The sequence below is a fragment of the Thunnus thynnus genome, chromosome 11 (assembly GCF_963924715.1).
Source record: "Thunnus thynnus chromosome 11, fThuThy2.1, whole genome shotgun sequence".
NCBI classification, from domain to species: Eukaryota; Metazoa; Chordata; class Actinopteri; order Scombriformes; family Scombridae; genus Thunnus; species Thunnus thynnus.
The window spans coordinates 29,364,013-29,386,298 of NC_089527.1; the positions used below are offsets into that span (position 1 = coordinate 29,364,013).

The 22,286-nt window shown below is 39.2% G+C and overlaps 2 protein-coding genes across 7 annotated transcripts in view; both read right to left on the reverse strand.

Moving 5' to 3' along the window:
* Window positions 1-2,680, reverse strand: il17d (interleukin 17d). Its single transcript, XM_067604347.1, has 2 exons — window positions 1,949-2,680; window positions 1-444 (listed from the first exon to the last, which is right to left on the reverse strand). Exons 1-2 carry the CDS (start codon window positions 2,257-2,259, stop codon window positions 132-134), a joined length of 624 nt encoding a protein of 207 aa, XP_067460448.1. The 5' UTR covers window positions 2,260-2,680; the 3' UTR covers window positions 1-131.
* ift88 (intraflagellar transport 88 homolog) overlaps window positions 2,518-22,286 on the reverse strand; it is a 26,349-nt gene continuing 6,580 nt past the window's right edge. Inside the window, exons 12-26 of one of the 6 annotated variants that reach the window (XM_067604339.1) lie at window positions 22,039-22,125; window positions 21,490-21,589; window positions 19,842-19,928; window positions 18,817-19,003; window positions 18,373-18,481; window positions 18,016-18,166; window positions 17,786-17,901; window positions 14,792-14,844; window positions 14,221-14,286; window positions 14,001-14,107; window positions 11,402-11,474; window positions 6,729-6,755; window positions 6,485-6,535; window positions 4,267-4,374; window positions 2,518-4,168 (exon numbers count right to left, since the gene is read on the reverse strand). In XM_067604339.1, the coding sequence (XP_067460440.1) occupies window positions 4,047-4,168; window positions 4,267-4,374; window positions 6,485-6,535; window positions 6,729-6,755; window positions 11,402-11,474; window positions 14,001-14,107; window positions 14,221-14,286; window positions 14,792-14,844; window positions 17,786-17,901; window positions 18,016-18,166; window positions 18,373-18,481; window positions 18,817-19,003; window positions 19,842-19,928; window positions 21,490-21,589; window positions 22,039-22,125 (1,444 nt within the window). In that variant the 3' untranslated portion in view covers window positions 2,518-4,046. Of the gene's footprint in view, window positions 4,169-4,266; window positions 4,375-6,484; window positions 6,536-6,728; window positions 6,756-11,401; window positions 11,475-12,072; window positions 12,292-14,000; window positions 14,108-14,220; window positions 14,287-14,791; window positions 14,845-17,785; window positions 17,902-18,015; window positions 18,167-18,372; window positions 18,482-18,816; window positions 19,004-19,841; window positions 19,929-21,483; window positions 21,590-22,038; window positions 22,126-22,286 lie in introns of those variants that run through there. The other 5 variants (XM_067604338.1, XM_067604340.1, XM_067604342.1 and 2 more) reach the window with 5 other exon arrangements.

Below are 22,286 nucleotides of genomic sequence, written 5' to 3' on the forward strand. Positions count from 1 at the left end.
TTATAAGTGATTCTGTTTTACAGGTATAATATCTTACGTTGTTTGTATTGCCAGTGAGGGAAAAATGAAAACCTAGAAAAAGTGGATCAGGTGCAGAAGAGCTTATCTCGAGTATCACAGCCCAGTTTCCTTCACACTCTCTTGCCTGCAGAGACGAGCGGTCTGGCTTTGGGCTCTGCTCTCTCCAGGCTCTGGTTGCTGTTCCGCTCCTTCTCCAGCAGCGGCACACAGGTGCATCCCACAGCGATGGACACGTAGATCTCAGTGTAGGAGTGGCGACCACCGATGCAGGAGCCTGTTCTCCTCAGGATGACAGAGGGAGCGTAGACCGGGGTGCTGCGGTACTGGTTGCTCTCCTCGCCGTACGGTCCAATCAGGCAGCCCTTACACAGGCAGTAGGCCTCAGGGATGTAGCGGGGATACCTGGCTGGGTCGTAGGAGATCCTGCAAGGATGAATTCAACAGATGCTTTTTTTCTTTTGAGGGATCAAAGTTTGTATTCTTTAAGCTGGTGAAAACTCATAACTCCCTTCAGCGGCTCTTAAAAACATGATTACAGGTCAAACACACGGACAACCCAATAAAGTATGTCTGCAACTGTAGCTGTTAGAGACAAGCTCCAAGATCCACATCCAAGATGTGTTCAGGCTCCCTGAACGGGGATGTTAACTCTCCTAAATGAAAATATCATCTCATATTAAACTTTTTTGTTTACCTCAGCTAGTCACAGTGTTGTTTTCCCTACATTATGATATTGATTAGGTGCCTGACATGAATGTTGTCCTTTTAGCACAAAGTTTAATCTGTTATTACCAGTAAAGAGCATATGAGTATGAAGGAAGCAGAGGTTTTCATTATTTAAGAATGACATGGGAGAGGTCATACAGGAAAAAAACATTTCATTTCTTAACATTTTTGTTTAAAATGTTCAGAATTCTGTTGATGAACTTTAATATATAATTTACACTCATTCTGACCTCTCAACACAACATTTAGTGTAGGAGAAAGTCTGGATATGTTTAGTTCAATATCCTAAATACGTATTTAATAAACAGATCCTACACATAAATCTGCCAAACTTCATTTCATAAACATCAGACTGTAGTTCAAAAACTGTGCATTTGCAAAAATAAATAATTGAGATTTTAGTGAATTATGGGACATTATTATTGCATTTACACGTGTTAAGGTGTAAACTTCAGCAGTTTCAGGATCTGTGATGTTTCTGTGCATCATTTATAAAATCAGTGTTGTGTTTTTTAACATATTTATTTTGCAGTGGAGAAGAAAGGAGCAGCCTGAGTCGATGTGGTGACAGAATGAGTCACTATGATGAATTCATTTATTTATAGTGTAGTTTATGCTGTTGACTGTTAGTTGATTTTTTTCTGTCACTGTAATTTTATTTTTAAGAAAAAATAACCCATAAAACCATTTAATACAACATCTCCTAATTTATGACCCAATTTACAAAGCGAATTTGGTGACGTTCATATTTCCCGGCAGAGCTACAAGACATTTTGATTTAATAGGATCAGTGTCGTTTACGACACGGATCTGATCTGAAATCTTAAAGTGCCACATTAATCTTGATGGAGTTTAATCTCAGCACTGAAACTGCTGGTTAAAGGTTAAAAGCACTAAATATTATTATCAATAACACTGTAACGTTTGTATGTTTACAGCTGAACAAGTTATGGAAACATTTGCATGAATTGCAGTGAGTAGGTTAGTACAAATTCATTTCCCAGTATTTCACATTTTTTCAACATCACATTTTCTTATAAAACACTGATGTTGGTGTTTGCTGGTCGAATGCAAGTAGTTTTTAATGCACACGAGTTGTTGATTGAAATCAGAGTAGACGGTGCATGCTGAGATTTTAATTTAATGATGACTAACTCCCCCACAGCAGAGAGCCAGTATAAAGCAGTCCACCTGCTCTCACCTGTAGGTCCAGGGAGAGATGCTGCGCAGGCTGACCGGGAGGCGGGTCTTGCTGTCGGTCTGGGACCGTGCGGTGGTCGGGCAGGTCAGGTTGAGTTTGGCCTGCGGCTCTAGCTGCAGGGCGTGGTGGAAAGCGCTCAGAACACCGACCGAGAGCCGCCCGAACATTTGCTCCAGGATTTCCTCCGGCAGGTCCAGACAAGACCGGGTCCTCGTAGCCTTCTTCCGTATCCGACTCATTCCGGCTGCCAAGCCCAGCAGCAGCACAGCCAGGTGAAGCAGCAGCAGCAGGACGCGGATCCGACGCGGCATCACTGAGCAGTGTTGTGCCAAAACGCGTATCCACAGAAAAATGTTTCCTTGTTTTGTTTTAAAATATAACAAGGAGGTAGATGCGTCCAGAAACAAGCGTGCCCTTCGTTAATGAGGCAGTTTTAACCACCAACAGGTTACTTTCCTGTTATAATCCAGTGAAGTGATGGGAGCGTTGAACAGCCAGCGGCAGGAAAACAGTCCGCTCTGGCGTGGAAACCGAGGCACAGGCGCTCCGCCACGGAAACTGAGGGAACATTTTGGAACAACGAGTCCACAGGGTCGCCAGGATAAATAACTGCTTTAGGATTAGAAGTTATTACCGAACTGGGAGTTGTTACACCTGCTGCCTGCTGTTATCGACGACAGAAAATGTCACCAAGTGTGTTTTCCGATCGCTTGTCTCCGACTGTGTGTGCGTAAAATCCGGTGGAACAGTTCCTGCGCGCAGGAACAGCGTGATCCACCATTCAGAGCGAGTCTAAATCAAACTGAAGTACTGACAGATAAGGTTCAGCCCCAGCACTCCTGATAGGAGTGGGAAGACCAGACTGCTGTGTGAGTGTGTGTGTGTGTGTGTGTGTGTGTGTGTCTGTGTGTGTGTGTGTGTTCTGCTGTTGGATCCTGGCTTCACACCAGAGTCTACTTCACTTTAAGATAAACTGGAACCAGCTATGTCCAACCACTTAATGTCAGCTCTGGTTTCATACAAACTGTGACGTCAAGGTCAAATGGTCCCCACCTTTAATTGTTAAAAAGCAAATTTTCTCCCAAGGACCATATTCTACTGTCATTAAGTATGAAAGTACAGTGAATTTATGTCATTAAGTTTTATGTGAGGCAAAGGCTTTAAATGATTATGCATATAAAAAGCCTTTTAAAATTTAATTTAATCCAGTTTACCCTTCACTAAATCCTTGGTCGTCTGCCTTGCAGGAGAAAACTTCACATTAATAACTGTGACCATGAGTGTGGTTTCTATATTAGAAAAACTCACTGACCACATGGTTTGTGCTTCATCTGAAGGCTGTTGTATGTAGATAAATATTTGATCTTTTAATGCTGTAATAACAAGATGAACCAACAAGTAAATATAAATACTATACAGCAAATACACATATTTAAAATCAAGTACAAAATGCAAAGAAAGAGCTGGAAAGGACCTGAAATACATTATACAGGTTTTGTATATCATGTTGATGGAGTTTCCAGAAGGTTCCCAGTCTCACACATGGAATTATACAGTGTTGTAAAAAGGTATAGGGACAGTGATATGTTTTTCATTGTCTTGGCTCTGTATTCCAACATATTGGGTTTAAAATGAAAAGGTGACTGAGGTTAAAATGCAGACTTTCTGCTTTAAGGGTTTTGGAGAGTGTTTTCATCCATATTAGAGCAACAGCGTAGGACTTAAAGCAGTGTGTACAAAGACGTCTACGATTTCTACACCATTGGATATTGATGTAAACGTGTATAAATTCAAGTTCAAATTCAACATTTTAATCTCATTGTGATTGTTCTCATTTCAAATCTTATGTGTTGGATTGCAGAGTCAAATAAAACTGTCCAGACTGCACTATGTGACCAATCTGATAGAGGTCAAGACGTCTCACTGCTGGACTGCTGAGATAAACAGAGTAACAAAGACACTGCATATTAATACAGTCTTTCTCCTGGAACAACAGCTGAGTTTTGGAGTGTTTTAGATTTGTGCTCTTGCCTTTCAAAAGGTGACTAAAGAACAAATGTTCGACCAGATTCAGCGGTGAAGGCCGGCGGCTGAGCAGCTACTCAGGCAGCAGGTCGTCTCCTAGCTCTTCATCTGCAAAGTCATCATCCTCCACTCGTTTCTTGGCTCCCGTCTTTGGTCTCTCCATCTGAGGCCCCAGTGGGTCCACGTAGGATGCATCTACACATGAGAGGGGCAGGTTCAAAGATAACAGATAACAAGTGAGACATGATGTAATAGATTTGAGGGGAATAGAGAGGAAAAAGGGGTTTTCTCACCTAGTTCTTTCGGGCTGCTGGCCTCGTAGGGCTCATTGGAACCAGGAAGTGACCTCACCTTGGCGCTCAGCCGCTCTCCCTTAGTGCTGTTGCTGCTATGGCCACTGTCTGCACCACACACAAAAACACATACATTTTGGAGACGTGACATTTTCACGTTTTACAGAGACAGTATGTTATGAAAGATTTGAGTGTGTGTCCAGATGTGTATGTAGGGGGATGGGATGGCCTACATTAGCATTTAAGAGTCGGTTCAGCAACTAGAATGTAACTGCAACAGCTGCGCGTGCTGCTTAAGTGCCCTTTAGCAAGATACTGTATAACAGCACCAGCTCAGGTCCTACTCATCTTAGGATGGTGCTGTTCACAAGATGCAATGAATATGTTGGAGAATGTATGTGTGTGTGTCTCTGTGTGTGTGTGTGTGTGTGCGTGCCAGGTTCAAATGACAGGCTGACAGAGTGCAATAGTGAACTGAAGGACAGACGTGATTACAGACAGCAGCACGCCACATCTGGCTGCCAGGTAGCCTTGGAAACTGAAGAGAGGAACGACAGAAAGCTGAAAAACAGGAAGGAGAAGGAGGCCTGATATTCCACCTTCCCTCACGGTCCCAAACATCTCATATGAGGCCTTACAAACTGCTGGCAAACTGAGACCTTCGCTGGAATTTTTTTTTTTTCTCCACAATTTCCCTTTTCTTGGATAGTCTGAATGGCGTTTCTCTTTTATAATACACAACTGGGAGATACAGAAAAAGGGGGATGACAAGACAAGCTGGAAGCCATACTTAAAATTAATCATGTGTAACAGTTTCCACAATTAAAGGTGCAATAAGTAAGCTTTATACTCCTCTGCAGCACAAGTGGAAATAATACTGTATGTTTATTTGCAAAGGGGCTGATAGAAAGGATCAGTACTGTGTCAATTTTTTGGCTGTCACTTTCCTGCTCAAACTTCTTTGGAAAAGCAACTGAAAGATTACATGAACATAAAAAAGTCAAGGAGGAGTAGGAGTAGCAGCTGTGAATACAAAGATGTCAAAATTGGTAATAAAACCCAACGTGAGTGCAACCCTACATTAAGTGAGTTTATTTATTTACACGGCAAGAATAAGAACACAAAATGTAAGTTAAAAAAAAAACTCAAAAGAGAGAACACCAAAAATGTCAAAAGGAAATAAATGAAAAGCAGCACCTCTTTTGTGTTCTGTGACGTTGGTTTTAACAGATTCACATCAAAGAATGACGCAGGTTTGGATGCTTGAGAAAACAAACCGTCTGCCTCGCCAGTTGGTCATGAAAGAGCTGCAAACCAGCACACCATCTCTCAAGTGCACATACACAATGTACAGTGCTGCAAATATGCAGACTTTACAGAAAAGAGGGAAAACTCTCAGGTACATTAGAACTTTTCTCAAATATCTGAAAGCAGTTTGGGCGATTGCTCCCTCCTCCTATGTGAGAGCGCTCAGTGCAGACACCAACCACAGTCCAACATCGCAGCTGCCTGTCAAAAGATTTCTGGACTGGGTTCAAGGTGTTTTGACCATAACACTATACTTAGGCTTCTTGACTTGTGTCTGCCACAGAAAATCTTTCACACCACTCATTCCTGCTCTGTAAGTGTGTAATGCAAACTTTGCTCAGGTAATTTTAAGTAGTAAAAAAAGGACTTGTACAGTATGATTGTACACAATCAATACTTCATCATGATACAAATATTAGCTAGTTAAGAAAGCATTGTGTGTAAGCAAAGTGAAAGAAGTAAGACATGACTGCTCTTCAGCACAAAATGACCATATACTGTATATGCATGTATATTTTCAATGTTGTTAGTGCTTGCAATATGAGATCCTAGTGTTACAATGAAATAATTTGTTGTTTTGGTTGCAAGAAAAGTAAAGAATTGTTCACCTTTTTTCATTGAGACACCTTATTTTCAAAGATAGGTCATGTGGCTGGCAGTAAAGAGAAATTTCTCATTATCAGTTTCATTCTTGAGCCATTTGTTAAGCTGAAGATTTATCAAAAAAAATGTCTGAAACCTCTCTAGATGACAACAAAATTAGTTTTTTTACTGAAATAAAACAAGTTTACTCTAGCTTTTGTAAGGATCTCCTTGTCCAAGTCTCTTATATACGAGTGGCCAAAGTGTAGAGTTTTACCTACCTACCTGTACAGGTTTCTCTATGTTTTTGAGTGATACTCTTACATACCTCTCCCTGAGTCCAACAGTGGACTGAGTTGTTTAGTCTCAGATTGAGATACTGGGCAGCAGAGATGAAAGAAAGAGACCGATAATATAGTCAGAATACAGATGAAGCCAGGAGATCCAGAGAAACAAAGAAAAAAGAAAAGAATGAGCACAGAAGCAATACGTCTGCTATGTGGAATGAGAGCTCAAAAAAAAAAAAACTTGTTCTGTTGACATTTTAAAGCCTTCCCTCTCTTCCCTCTCACCTGCTTTGACATCCACCTCTGATGTGCCTTAAGAGAGTAAGAAAAGAATTGGCGGTTTAGTTGAACAACTTTTAAGTGTTATAATCACTAATCAAGGGATACAAATTATTGAACATGTCAGATAATGTTGAAAAGTTTCCAATAACAGATCCAATTACAACTCTGGCACTAGCAAAGTATGGGACAATAAAAACACACAAGTCTGAGGTTTTCTAATCTAACTTATCAAATCACAGAGGAATAGAAGTCTTGGCAGGATGGATAAGCAAGCACTTTAACATATGCCTGATATATAAACATACATACATATATGAATATATATATATAAAAACTACACTACAGACATTCAGCTGAACACCAGAGAAAAGCTTGGCCTCATTACAGTTTTTGGCAACTTACTAGTTCATCTGGATTGTGTTTGAAATCTGCTGATGAGCCAGCTTTCCAGTGTCAGAGCATTTGTCTGTATTTGTTGTGGATCTGCAGTGAAGTAGAGCTAAAAACTGTGGAAGTTTGTCTTTTGCAGTGTCTGCGTCCCCTGAGGCTCTCAGTGCCATCAGAGCTCCTAAACAGTCTCTTCCTATAAAGATGTGAGGCTACACATCCCTGTTTTTTGTCATTTAAGGGAATAGTTCAATATTTTGGCTTTCTTGTAGAGAGTTAGAAGAGAAGATTGATACCGCTCTCATATCTGTATGTTAAATATGAAGTTGTGGCCAGGAGACAGTTAGTTTAGCTTGGCATAAAGACTGGAAACAGGGGGAAATAGTTTGCCTGGTTCTATCCAAAGGCAAAATATTGGCTACCAGCATTTCTAAATAATATAATAATAATAATAACCTTTATTTATACAGCACTTTTCAAAACAAAGTTACAAAGTGCTTAATGAACCAGGATTAAAACATTTCAGTACTGGGGCAAATAAAATTAGGCAATCAAAATTATACAAAAATAAAATGGAATAAAATCCCCAAGAGTAAAGATAAAAAAGAGGAAAAAAAGACAACAACAATAATAAAGAAGGTAAGACATGTTGTATATAAAAACGGTGTGCTAGAATTAATGAAAGGCTTTTTTTAAAAGATACATTTTAATAAGTGGTTTAAAAGATGTCACCAATCGTGCAAGCCTCAGATTCTCAGGCAGGGAGTTCAAAAGCTAAGGGGCTCTGACTGTCTTAGTTGATAAAAACACGATTGAACAACATTTTTTAATTTGTTTTTCAAATGAAAGGTTACTGTCAAATATCACACCCAAGTTTCTGGCTGCAGGTTTGATATTTGTAGACAGGGATACAAGATGTTTCTGTAAAATAGGGATGGATTTTGTAGGACTGAAGAGAATTATTTCTGATTTGTTTTCATTTAGCTGTAGAAGGTTTTGGGACATTCAGCACTTAATTACTGCCAGACAAGATAAAAGATGATTAAAATTGCCTTCTTCACTGGTTTTTAACAGGACATAAATATGTGTGTCATCTGCATAGCACTGGTACTGGATTTTGTGTTTATGTATGATATGTCCTAGAGGCAGCATATATATACAGAACAACAAGGGGCCAGGGATGGAGCCTTGGGGAACACCACAGGTCAGAGGGGCCACAAAAGAGGAGACATTTCTCATGACTACTGAGAAAATTCTGTTTGATATTAGGATTTAAACCAGTCTATAGCAGTGTGCCTGATGCTAACCCACTTTTCAAGGCAATCTAATAGGATAGAGTGATCCACCGTGTCAAATGCAGAGCTCAAATGAAGAAGAATTAAAATCAAACCATCACCAGCATCAGCTGTAAGTAAAAAGCCATTTGTCTCTTTGATGAGAGCAGTTTCAGTGCTATGATGTGCATGGAAACCTGATTGAAATTTGTCAAAAACATCATTATTATTCATAAAAGAAATCAACTCTAAGTGGACAATCTTCTCTAAAACCTTTGATAAAAATGGTAATTTAGAAATGGGTCTAAAATATTTTAAATTGGTAGGGGCGAGGTTAGGTTTCTTGGGCAGTGGGCGTACTACTGCATGCTTGAGGCAGGCGAAAACAAAGCCAGAGGATAGAGAGCTATTTACAGTAGATAAAATAGTGGGTCCAGCACTGTTAAAAACCTCTTTGAGAAATCTGGGAGGCATAAGATCTGAAGGACATGATGAAGGCTTTATACATACACAGTGAAAGGGCCTAAAGGTTACTGAGCAAAGCAGAGGGGTTGCAGTGTGGAGGAGGAGAAGGGTTACAGGTGACATGACCAATCTGGAGTTTTATTTCATTTATTTTGTTTGTGAAGAAGGATAAAACTTGCTCACAGGTCATGGGGGTGACTTCAGTCTGTTGACTAGGAGGGTTTATTACAGATTTGATGGTTGTAAAAATAATTCTGGGGTTTGTTGTAATGATGTTGGAGAAATATGACCAGATTTCATTTACTGATTTTTGATAGGTAGACATTAGTTCTTCACAATTTGGTATGGCACTGCCATGTTATTTAGCCAAAGCATACTGCAAGTTGATTTGACTTTCCAGATTTTTACAGGTGCTATGGAGTCAAGTACAGCTTTGCATGTATTGTTGAAGTTGTTTAGTAATTTTTCTGTAGACAAATTTGATTTTCTGTTATTACTATGTGTAGATGCAATGGCGAGGGCCTTATGAAATCTGTCAGCAGAGTTTGTATTGAGGTCATGAGATGAAACACAAGTAGCCACTGTGAGAGCAGACGGCAGAGAGAGGGACTTAAAAATAATTGCTTTGTGGTTTGACACATAAGCTAGCCTCATGGAGATCAACACAATCAAGAATAAAACCAGAGGACAAAAAGAATGCACAATGTCTATAAAATCCATAGTAAAAGAGGAACCAGAGGGGCAGCATATATGTATGTTAAAATCCCCTAAAATCAAGACTGTCAAAGAGAGCCATAATAAAAGCTAGAAGATCAGAGAATTCCTGAATAAAACCAGAGTTCTATTTTGGGGGTCTGTAGATTAAAACACAAAGTAGTGGTGTATTGTCATGTATCATAAAACCAAATGATACAAATGAGGAAAAACTTCCTAGTGAGTAAGAGGAACATTTAAAATACTCTCTGTGAATCACAGCCAGTGCACCTCCGTGACCTGAAATCCTAGGCTACTGAAAATAATTAAAACCAGGAGGACATGCTTCATTCAGTGCAACACAGTCACCTGGATTTAACCACATCTCAGTAAGCATAAAAAGATCTAACTGCTTTGATACTATGAAATCATTGCAGAAAAATGGTTATTGCCAGTGATCTGACATTCAATAACCCAAACACTACTGAGTTGGGAGATGGCTTCAGGTGATTTTGAGGCTTAACATCAACAGTGGTAAGGTTCCTGGGACAGCCACCAGATTGTTTGACTGCAAATCTCATCTATAAGTGGCACCTATAAGTGATTATCACAGGGATACTGAAAATGCCAGTGTCTGGTCCGAGTCTGATAGAAAAGTTGCCGGTGTTAGATGTGGAACCAAACAAATAGGGACTGGGAGCCATGGAGCATCAGTCTCTGATGGACCGGTCATTTCCAGTCACAAAAGTTGCGTGGCATGGTTGGTTTCCGTGAGGAGCACCTGAACAGAGGACTCCATATGCTAAACTAGCAGATAGCATCCAAACTCCAGCTTTGTTCGGATGGAGATTGTCTGGGCCAAAAAGTTCCCCCCATTCCCAGAAGACGTTAAAATTATTGATAAAATCCACACAGAGAGCATCACAAACAGAGGACAGCCAGGTGTTCAAGCTAATCAGCCTGCTGACATGCCCCATTCCACAGCCGGAGGTGTGGATTGGTCCTAAATATAGATTTTACTTTTGAATGATTTGAGGACATTAAACACCTAAAGCACCCCAGTCAACCAAGGAGGACTGTAATTCTGACCTGTAAAGATGTTCGAACTTTCAGTGACCCCTGAGGGATTAGAGGTGGGATTTGGAATTGTAGCTTTAACCTCCCAGTACTTCCTTTTATGGACTTAAAAATGATCAAACAACTACAGCCTTCTACTTTACTAAGTGTGGTGTATAGAGGGATACCCATAATGCTGGCCTTCTTAGGAGAGGTGAGGACAGGTGTGGAGACACCTGCTACCCAGCAGCGTGTGTGAACAACAGAAGAAAGAGGGAAGTGATGACATACATGAACAAAAAAAGACTAAGAATGATGGCAAGCTAAACAGTATTGATCATAGATTTTCATCATAATTAAAACCACAAATTATAGCTGAGAATGTTTCAATACTATTGCTGATGTGATCTAAACTCATCTAAAATACTGTCTACAACTGGTAAAATTATCAGAAATTGTCCGATAATAGAATAGGTAAATAAGAGTACAAATCTGAGCTAGCATTTAACTACTTTTAGTCTTTTTAGCCCTTCGTAGTTTTCAAAACCTGGTGCTATGGACACATTTAAATCATTGCCAGAAAAAAGTATTCAGGTTTGACACACGGACCTTCCCATACTAACAATATCATGCACTCATGCTGATGTTAGGGAGTCTGGATTTACAGTAGGTGTTATAAAATAGCAAATGTTATGTTCCAGGTTTCTACACACTTTCTACACAGGTGCATATTGGACTTTATGTTGACTTTGTCAGACTGATGCAAAGGACCCTTGTATGTTATGTTGACTACTGACTCACCAGCACTACCAGCGCTGCCCTCTCTGCCTTCTCGCCGACCTCTGGCACTGCCCTCTCGCCCCGACTTCACCCTCTGGAGGAAGAGTGAAAGAGAGTGGAGGGGGAGAGGAGGATTGAACATTTTTAATAAGCCTTTTCAATGCAGACGTTTTGACCTGGCATAGTAGGAATAATACAATAAATATATGCGCAATTCAAACAAAAGAGTAGACATTTATGCTTCAGTGTTTTGTTTTTGGTGACATTTTTTTCCAAAGCTGAGCCTGTTCTGCTTTTTGGCTCTCTCTTCATCTCTCCCTCCGTATCTCATAAATTAAGTCTGTTTTATTGGCACAAATAAAAATTTTGAAAATAATACTATATAACAAAAACAAAACTAAGCAGAAACTTTAAAATAAAAAGTCAAGTAGAATTGACATCGATTTATGGAAAAATTAGCATAAATGTCACATGTAATCAAGTCACATTGCAGTGACACCACAGCAATGAGCACTTAGCAGCAGAGACAGAGACAGTTACAAAGATGTGGGGATTACCATAAAATAAATATGGTAAAATAAAATAACAAAGTTAGCATAAAAAAACATCAGATAGAGCCGTGATTTCATCAGACTTCATACATTCGTTTTCTGGTTCTCAGCTCACATTGATCATTTCGTGACTAATGCACTACGCATTAGTTCCATCAGTTGTTTTTCATTCATTGTTGTCATTCAATCTGGAGAATCTGGGGATTAATGAGTCAACTCTCTGGCTCTGTCTGTGTCTGTAGGATTGTTCCTCTGGTCAAGCAGCATCTCTGGACTGATTTGGGCTGATTGAAGAGCAGCTGGTTGTGATTAGACAAAGCCATCTTCCGATTCATCTGTTCCTGGCTCTGATGAATATGTCTACAGGACCAAGGCACATGGCTCTGTTACTCTAAATCTGGTACTATTCAAAACTTGACTGATGCTTGACCACCGCCAGTTTGGCAGATGATCAACAAAAACAAAAGCCTATCATCAGTTTTGGGCGTGGACTAAAGTTTAGATGCCACTATAAACACTAGTTAACACTCTGAAGATCTGAGCAGAGTTTGAAGATAAGGATGTAATGAAGAATTAATTTAAATTATTTGATATTCAGGGCTTTTGGTTGATTATTTTATCTATAGCAGCTCTTATACAGACCTGAAATGACTTAAATTCCTAAATAAATAAAACAACAGATCTAACAGAGCATATCTTGTGATCTTGGAATTATCACTTAAGACAAAAAAAATAAGAAAATAAATTCGTAAGAATTTCAGAATAAAGCAGAGTACTAAAGAGGGTGTTATTTAAGAGTACATTTAAGCAGGTCATGGAAGATAATATTTAGGGTGTACTGATTGTGTCTAAACCAATCAGATACAGACATTGTTGGATATCTAGGGCCATACAAATGCAAGGACATATCTTCAGATATTCCAAGTTTAGATTGATAAAGAAAACACAGAGTTCATTTTCAGCATCAGGGACTACAGGAATTATCATCCCTTCAATAATCAAACCACTTATCTAATCCCTCCAGATGTTTCAGGTGACACTGAACAACCTGAATAACTGTGTGTGTGTGAATCAGACCTGTGAACAATTCTCCAAACAACACAATAACTGTTTAAAAGGATCCAGCATTAGTGCAAGCCAGGTGTTAAACAGCTGCATAGTGTCTGCTCTCCTCTCAACACGGCCAGATTCAGGGAAAATGAAGAGAGAAAAAAAACATATGTTTTTCATGCATTTCTGGATCTGTAGTGACCATTGGCCCACTTCGTGGCAAAGGGACACATGCATGTTTTCAATCAAGATATCCAGGAATAGACGAGAGGAAACCAAGACGTCCACAAAGAAAGGATGATAATGAAAGCTTATGAAAGTCCTGTAATATATGACTGGGCAGCTGTGGCTCAGGAGGCAGAGTGGGTCGTCCACTTATCGGAAGATAGGCGGTTCCATTCCCGGCTCCTCCAGTCCACATGTCGAAGTGTTCTTGGGCAAGATACTGAACCCCAAATTGCTCCTAATGGCTGTGCCAGCGGTGTGCAAGTGTGTGTGTGTGTGTGTGTGTGTGTGTGTGTGAGAATGTACATTAGATCAGATCCTAATGAGCAGGTTGGTACCTTGCATGGCAGCCTCAGCCATTAGTGTATGAATGCCTGTGTGAATGGGTGAATGTTGACATGTAGTGTAAAGCCCTCTGAGTGGTCGGAGGACTAGAAAGGTGTTATATAAATGCAGTCCATTTACCATGACTGCAAAATAACCAGGTCACTAGCCTGTATAATGTTAACATTACTCAGATGTGTAACCTAATTTGAACGTTATATCATTAAACTAGGCTGCTTGTTTAAGGTTAGTTAATGTAAATCTGAAGCCAACAAACTAGAGGTGTTCCGTGTTACACATTAAATACATGAAAACATTATATGTTATATCTTTTGATGCATTTGGAACACATTTGGTACATACACCATATGCAATGAATCAAGAGCAGCAAAACAGACTTTTATTTACAATGCTGTAGTATTTAAAATGCTGCAAACTAACTGTAAAGGTGTGGCAGCCGGCCTATATACCTGCTCTCTCAGCTCCTTCATCTTCTCCACCTTCTTCAGCTTGGTGGCATATTCTTGGACTTCCTTCAAACCCATGTCTGTACCCAGCCTCACCAGGAAACGTAGACCTATACACAAACAAACATACAAAGAGTTTCTATTGTCTCTATATACTTATCAGTGAATCATCTGCTTTGTCAACATCCCCAGAAAGAATTGTGCAACAAACAGGATGAATTACATTCCACATTATCTGGAAACTTGCGGTGGATGTCTTGATATGTTTCCAGAGCTTTCTGGTAGTTTCCTGTGAAGAAAAAAAGAAAAAAAGCCGAGTTCAAGATATGAACTCATCTTATTGCTAATTCACTCAACGCATACAGCCTAAGACAGTGGTTCTGAAACTGCAGAGTTTAACAACTTCTCCAAATGAACAGCAGTTTAACTTATTTCAATCAACAGTTAGAACTTGGTCAGAAAGGGTTTACTCTTCTCCACTCTTCTCACTAGCAGTAAAGACTCAATAAAAAGTCCAAATAAAAGTCAAAGCTCATGTACATGTGGACTGTGGATATGATAAAGTTCAGGAGCTTCCATGTAAAGTAAATTGTCTTCTCTAAGAACTGGTTTTCAGTATCAAATTGGAAGACAGCTGTGGGTAGCATTTTATTTGACTACAGCTTCATTGCAGGTTATTAAACTATGCATTCATCTATAGAAAGGAACTCATGAAATTCTTACATGAGCATGGGTTTAAATGATGCAGGTTAAGGATTAAACCATAAAAAGATAAAGAACAGAATTATTCTCACCACTTCTCCTGTAGCAGCTTGCCACCATCAGTTGCCACTTCACCTGGGTTGGTCTGAGCAACACAGCAGAAAGATATCCCGTCAGTATGACTGTACACACAACCTTCAACTAAATAGTCCGACATATAAAGTATGAAAAAACAACAGTCTGTTGTGGAGGACTATTCAACTATTAAATATTTACTATTGTACATATGAGTCATTATACCAAACTGACACAAAAGGAAAAAAGGCAGACTGAACTGACAGGGAAAGCACATTCATAAGACTCAATTTAGAGCTTCTGGTGATAAAAATGTACCGTCACCTGTTCACTCTACAGTTTGGAAGAGAGAAAATATCTTTACCTGCAAATTCAAGACTAGCCTCTGTACATAAAAAGTGTAAAAGCCATTTTTTGTTTTAAAAACAGCTTTGGCTCAATCAATTCTAAATTCAGCTGGGAGGCAGCCATCACAAAATCTAATTATGTGTTTCATTCAAGAAAAAACACTTCCAGATGAGAAAAGGCGTCTTGGAAAGAAAACTATTACAACAATCAAAATAAGATAAAATACGATGAGTCTCTTAACCAAGTCAGAAAAGCATACAAATTACTTCATTTCAGAGATGTTTCTTAAATGATAGAAACAGTACTGAACATCTCTTGGGACTTGTTATATCAGAACCAAAAAGTACTCTCATTCTTTGGCATAGAGACAGAGCACAATTAAGTCCCGCCCACCCCAGAGGGGAAAACAATTCATTGGTCCGCAGTGATATGGAGCCAGAGCAGCAACAGTTACATTTTGGCATCGAACATAAAATTTGGCGTTGAAAACAAAACCTGAACTGGAAAAGGGGTCATTGGCACTGAAAAAAGTTCCACTGAAAAATAAAACACGGATATTAAAAAAATTACAATCTTACAGTCTTATTATCTTATTTTATTTTGATATTTTTTGAATTAGGATGTGTTTTTCAATGTCAATCTTCTGATTTTCTCTTCATGTCTGTCTTTTTTCAGTGACAGTTTTTTTACGCTGTCAATTGTTTTTTTTTCAGTGCCACTGGTTTTCAGTTTCAACTTTCTGTCAGTGTTTTGGCGTAGAGAGGAGAGCCCTTGCCGGGCCTACATTACCCAGTATGCCTTGTGGTCCGATGAAGATATCCAAGGGCAATTTTTGAGCCAGACTGTTGTAATTTTCACTCTAGGACTGTTAATATTTCACTTTATTAAGACGTAGTGTTTTTTTCAGGTGAGAATTTAACCATATAGATTCCCAATATGTGGTCAGTTTATCGAAATAACACCTGTTTGTAAATCTGCTGCAACGATTTAGAGGAGCCGCTGACCGGGTGAGACCAGTGTCATCTCGCAGCAGCAGCCCAAGTCCTGTGTCATCATGCTGGGGAGAACATGATCCCATGCACTGATCTGTGCAGCTCTTTAGTAATTTGCCGCTGTCTCTAATGTCTCCGTAGCATTTTGATATATGATATAATTCCTTTAGGAAGACAAATGTTGGTCTCACAGATGAAATCTAACAATTGTAGCTGCCACATTAGTTTGTCTAATGTGAAGTGGAGCTTCATGTTTTTACTGGACAGAATAACAGTGCTGCCTCTGGGGCTCTATGTGTACAGATATGACCACAATATAAATGTATTAAAATGAACAGATCAGTCTATATTAAACTTTGCTTTATGCCATCACTCTTGGATATCTTTGTCGGACCACAAGGCATACTGGATAATGTAGGTCCTCTCTATGCCAAAATGCTGACAGAAAGTTGAAACTGAAAACCAGTGACAAAAAAGGGTGGAAAAAAAAACAAAAAAAAACTGACGGCATAAAAAAACACTTTCACTGAAAAAAGACATGAAGAAAAAATCTTAAGATTGACATTGAAAAACACATCATAATGCAAAAAAATATCAAAATGAAATAAGACTGTAAGATTGTAATTTTTTTAATGCCTGTGTTTTATTCTTTAGTGGAACTTTTTTCTGTGCCAATACAACTTTTTACAATACAAGCGTTTCAATGCCAATGTTTCTGTTTTCAGTTCAGGTTTTGTTTTCAATGCCAAATTTTATTTTCAATGCCAAAATTGAACTGTCACTGTTCTCCCCCTATACATTGACTTGTTATTGTATGAAGGTGCCACCTTGTCACTTCTGTCTGCTAGCAAACAGAAAAATCTCTAAAAGCTGCTGTGTGATGGGATGCACTACCAACAGGGTTAAGAACCCAGAACCAAGTTATTATAAGTTGCCAAACCCAAAAACTGAGCCTTTAAGACAAAAGTGGATAAAGTTACAGGGCTGTGTGCTGTGCGGTGGGAGAGACAGACCCGACCTGAGCTGCTAGTCACAGAGAACACGCAGGTTGAAAGTAAAAACAGAGCAGCTGTTTAATTGAAAGGTATGCAGTGTTTGTAATAGACGTTTAAATCACAGAATAGCTAAACTGCATTCAGCTGAAATGTTAACTGTAGAAAGAGCCTGAATGGGAAATTATCGTATGTCTGTGTGCGTAATTTCCTCGACTATGTTTACAAACTGCACTCGCCATATCGGCTGCCTGTGACAAGTGTCATGCCAGCCTGTTATGTAGTGCAGTTTGCTATACAGTTGTGCTATCTCTTCTGTAGACGTGATGTCAGCCCTTGCATTCATGTATTGCATCTTAATGTAACTGGTTTCAGTGTATGCCATAAACTACCTCTTCCTCTCTGGTAGACAGAGGAGCTAAAATAATCCTATGACATGCTGAAATCTAATGTTTTTAGCTAGCTACAAGCATTTTGTTAGCGTTTCAGCCCTTGGTTGCATATTATGGCGCCAACTGTTTTCCCCTCCAGTGGGTGTGGTTTTCAGAGTATAACACCTTGTGCTCTGTCTGTTACGTTGGATGTGAACTACCAGTTGTTGAAATTTTCATCAGTTTTATAAAGATCCATGTGGTTTGTTAATCATCATGCTAAAGTACTGTAACTATTGGTTACTTACTGTATGAGTGTGGCTCTTTCAAAGTACTGAATGGCCTTCTCACAGAACTGTGTCTCGATGTAGTAAGCTCCCAACCACTCAATCACATCAATGTTGGAAGGGAAGTATCTGAAGGACTGGATAGCAACACAACCCAACAGGATCAGAGCACTTACAGGTAGCTAGTGCTAAAGCTTTAAATTAATAATTTAGTCTGTAGACAGAAAAATACTCAATTATGCTTCACATACCTCATAGTAGTACTGGAAAGCTTGGGACTTGTCCCCTTCGCCATCATGCAGCTCTCCCAGTTTGGCCAGTGCCTGGGGGTCAGTGGGAGTTACACTGATTACTTGCATCAACCACTCGATTGCTTGCTGGGGATCCTCCAGTAGCTCATAGCTGAGAGCAAAGTGTCAAAGACCAACAGATGCTTACATGGGGATCAAAAGAGATGCAGGTTTGATTCCCTAAATGAACACCTTCCCAGCAACAGCTATTAATTTGCTATAATGTGAAGCAAAGTTAACCCTCATGACACAAACTGATAGAAACAACAAAAGCACTCACAAACACATAACAAATCACACTCATTATCAGAAAGATACAGGTGGGCAAGCTGGTACATGACTTGGGCACTATTCCTGAGAATGGCATGGAGCTTCAGGAAGCAGTCCAGAGCTTCTTCAAGACGATTCAGTTTCTTATATGTTAGACCTGGAACAAGAGGAAGGGAACAAAAACTGCCGATCAACTTTGGCTCCATGGCCACTCTAGTTATTTGAACAACAACCCCTTTGACAACTTCATTTGATAACCACAGATAAAAAAGGTGAAACAAAAATGAGTAATTATAGTGAGAAAACATACATTAGCTACACCTACAAAGTGGTCATGGGTCCACCTTACTGAGACTGTGCATGCGGGTGATGTAATACATAGTCCTGCCAATTGTTTCACACTATTCTACTGATCTACAGATGATTTGCAGTTACGCAGCAATGCGTCAACAAATGCTGGGAAGAAAATGACTGCTGTTAATGAGGTGTTACCCAGGTTGTAAAGGGCCTCAGTGCAGGAGGAGTCATTCCTCAGTGCTTCTTTGTAGAACTCTGCAGCCTTCTCATAGTCCTGTTTGACGAACACTGTGTTGCCTTTGTTGACGAGAGCTGCCGGGTTGTAGCGATCGGCGTTCATGGCCAGGTCGGCATATCGGTCAGCATGGTCATAGTCCTTCTCCTGTAACAGGTTAAAGGTCAGAGGAGAAGCATTTACACCTATATACTGGTGGCAGGGTGGTACAGAGAATGGAGTCACTGAGCCATCCTTCCAATTGAACATTTACAGACATGGACAAAAATATTGGTACCCTTCCACCTTTTTATAAAAAATCTAAATTTTCTCTGTATTGAGTTGAAACTGACAGAAGTATATGGTATCTACCATTCTTTATTTCACATTAAATATAACTGAAACTTTGCTTTTGATTTACAACTTAACATATTATTTAATACAATAAAACAAATGAAAATGGCATGTCCAAAAATATTGGTACCCTTAACTTAAAATTTTGTAGCACAGCCTTTGGAGGCAATAACTGCAGTCAAGTGCTTTCTGTAACTCTGAATAAGGTTTCTACACTTCTCCACTAGTAGTTCGGCCCACTCTTCTTAGGCAAACTGCTCCAGTCCTCTCAGGTTTGATGGGTGTAATAGTCTGCTTAAAGTATCACTACGAATCAATTATTTCTTACAACCTATAAAGGGTACCAATAAGTTTGTTCAGGCAATTTTAGAATGTCTTTGTAGAATAAACATGAATTCAGTTATTTTCACAACTTTTTTGTTTTGTTCCACTGCAAACCAAACAGACATGAATTGATTATAAAATATCCTTTAATTTCAACACTGTTCAGGGCAAATGGTGCATTATTTTAATAAAATGCAAGGGTACCAATCATTTTGGCCACATCTGTAGCTTCAAATATACTTGATGGCCAACTTCTGTGTTGAAGTGTCCTTTAGCTTTTGAACTAAGTATCTTATAGCCTTCTGTTTAGTCATGGAGAGGATCTTACCAAGAAGTAAAGGAAGGAGAGGTTGGTGGCAGCAGCGCTCTTCACTCTGCTGTCCTTCTTCTCAAATGTCTTCAGAGTTTCCACTGCCTGGTAACACATACAAAGCTGTCAGGGTAAACTTTACACTGGTTTTCCTCTAATGTATTAACGCGTGCTCAGTAATACTACATTACACAAAAATGAAAGCATATGCCCCAGTATATAACACACCTACAAACATAAAAACATGTTTTTATACAGTTTGAATTTTAAAATTCCATATATTTTCCAGATCAGATCATTGTGTGATCGTAAGCTTCTGGTTACATTTAATTCTGGTTCAGTACAATACGCTGAGCCATCATACCTTCAATAGATATTCTTAATATCAGTAAATATCAGAATATGTCAAATCTGTAATTAAATGTATATTTTGGAAAACTACCAGTGAAGGACTCACCATGTACAAAGTAAATCCAAACAGTAGATTTTAAAAGTTTAATTCTGAAAAAATATATTCAGCTTGAAAAATATGCCACCTACTAAAAAGCTTATTTCCAGCATTTATTATGCAAGTTCTTGACTTGAATGTCTGAATATCTAACACATGGAGTAATGTCTTTAGTTCACAAGAAATAGACACAAAACATTTAGAAATGAAACCCTTTACATTTATTTGGTTGTTATTGTAAGCACATTATGTACTGGGGAGATTTTCGAACAGTTTTAGTGTTTAAAACCACCATGTAGGCTACGGCTGCAGGTTACACCACCACCAACACCATTTGTGAAGAGTATAAGGGCATCACACACATGCATCAGGCATAAAGCCTGTGAGTGCAAATTATGTTGGCTACTGCAGGTCTATATAATTGGAAACACTGTTTAGTGTCCTCACTGTTATACTGCTGGCGACAGAGCAGGTCCACTGGCACAACTGCAGTTTCTTGAGAGCTCAGTGGTATATTATTGTTAAAGAAGGAACGGTGGTTCTAATTTCCTTTCTGCAGCCAAATTGTCCTTACTGGTCTGTGGGTTTTAAACCAACAATTACTTGTCCAACTTCTCCTGGCAGTGCTGTTATTTGGAAAATGCATGCTTGAGTAGTCCCATATCAAGAAAACACACACACACACACGCACGCGCACACGCACACACACACACACACAGTCTAAATGCAAACATGGAAACAGAAGACACACATACCTCAACCTTAGGCATGCAGATGGGGAGGAAACAAGACAAAAGTAAGAAAGAATGGAGTCAACGAGAAGGGAGCTGTTGTATAAAAGAGTCTGATGCTGCTCTGCTGAAGCTGCTTCAGCAGGAGAAAAACAAACAAATATAAACAATGTTGCCAATAGCTGTACAGAAACACAGCATTGTAAAAAAGATGGAAAAAAACAATATAAAAAGGAAACAAACACCAGATCTTCCACATGTTACAAGTGTTTGAAGGAAATACCACTCACTTTGGCTACTCTGACACATGCAGTGCTTGTAAACATTAATCAGAGTAACTTTTCAGGTTCACAGTGGCAGGTGACACTGTAGTTCACCTCCTTCTGTTGCTACTGTGACCCTGACTTGCCAAAGATTTAGATTTAGAGAGTAAGATGCCTCAATTGAGTGGTATTGCCCTTTATGTTGTTGAGACCAACACACTCACCTGGTTGAAGTCCCTCTGTCTGAGGTAGGTGATGGCTTTGTTTATCTCTAGATCGTTGGCTAGCTCAACATACTGAGAACTCTTCACCATGTCAACACACCTTAAAAAAAAAAAAAAAATCTTGTTTCTGTCTCATTCTCAGCATTATGAGAGGGAGGCAAATCTACTGTTCTCAAACTTTGTCATGAGATTTGAAGCATCTGAAATGCTATGTGCTTTTAGTAGCCCAACTGGGTGGAAAACTGACAATTATAAATCTGATTAAGTAAATACTCAAGGTATTACGGTAGAACTGTAAAACAAATAAACAGAAAACATCCAACAACATTCCCCTAGTTTTGATTTTCCCTCCCAAAAAAAGAGAATTGTGATTCAGCATCGAAGTGGGAATTAAACAAAAACAATAATTTATGGATATAATGTCTATAAATATTGTTGATTTTTTCTTGAAAATGTTTTACTGTTTATGAGTCCTTCAGGAGTCACTTGTTCATGTATGCCCTCTGGTGTTAAGATGCAAGGGAAGACAAACACACAACAGTAACAAACCAGTCGAATCCAGTGGCGAAAGAAGTCTCAATGGCTGGAGCAATGAGCTTGGCAGAAGTCATGATGTACTTCTCGGCCAGGACTTTTCTATGTTACAATATACAGGGAGAAAACAGGACATGGTGGTTCAATAACTAGTTATTAAATCAACAGTATACCTTGTATTGAAAATGCAGAGTGTGCTGATGTTTTGTTTAAGTGGAGAAAGTGTCAGTGTTTTGGTATAGAAGACAACATGTGAGTGGTTT

What these genes read in the sequence shown, in the direction of transcription:
- il17d (XM_067604347.1), bottom strand. Translation starts at nt 2,259, where the DNA reads ATGCCGCGTCGGATCCGCGTCCTGCTGCTGCTGCTTCACCTGGCTGTG. An exon ending in ATCTCTCCCTGGACCTACAG is followed by an intron (nt 445 to 1,948) that starts GTGAGAGCAGGT and finishes TCATCCTTGCAG; the next exon opens with GATCTCCTACGACCCAGCCA.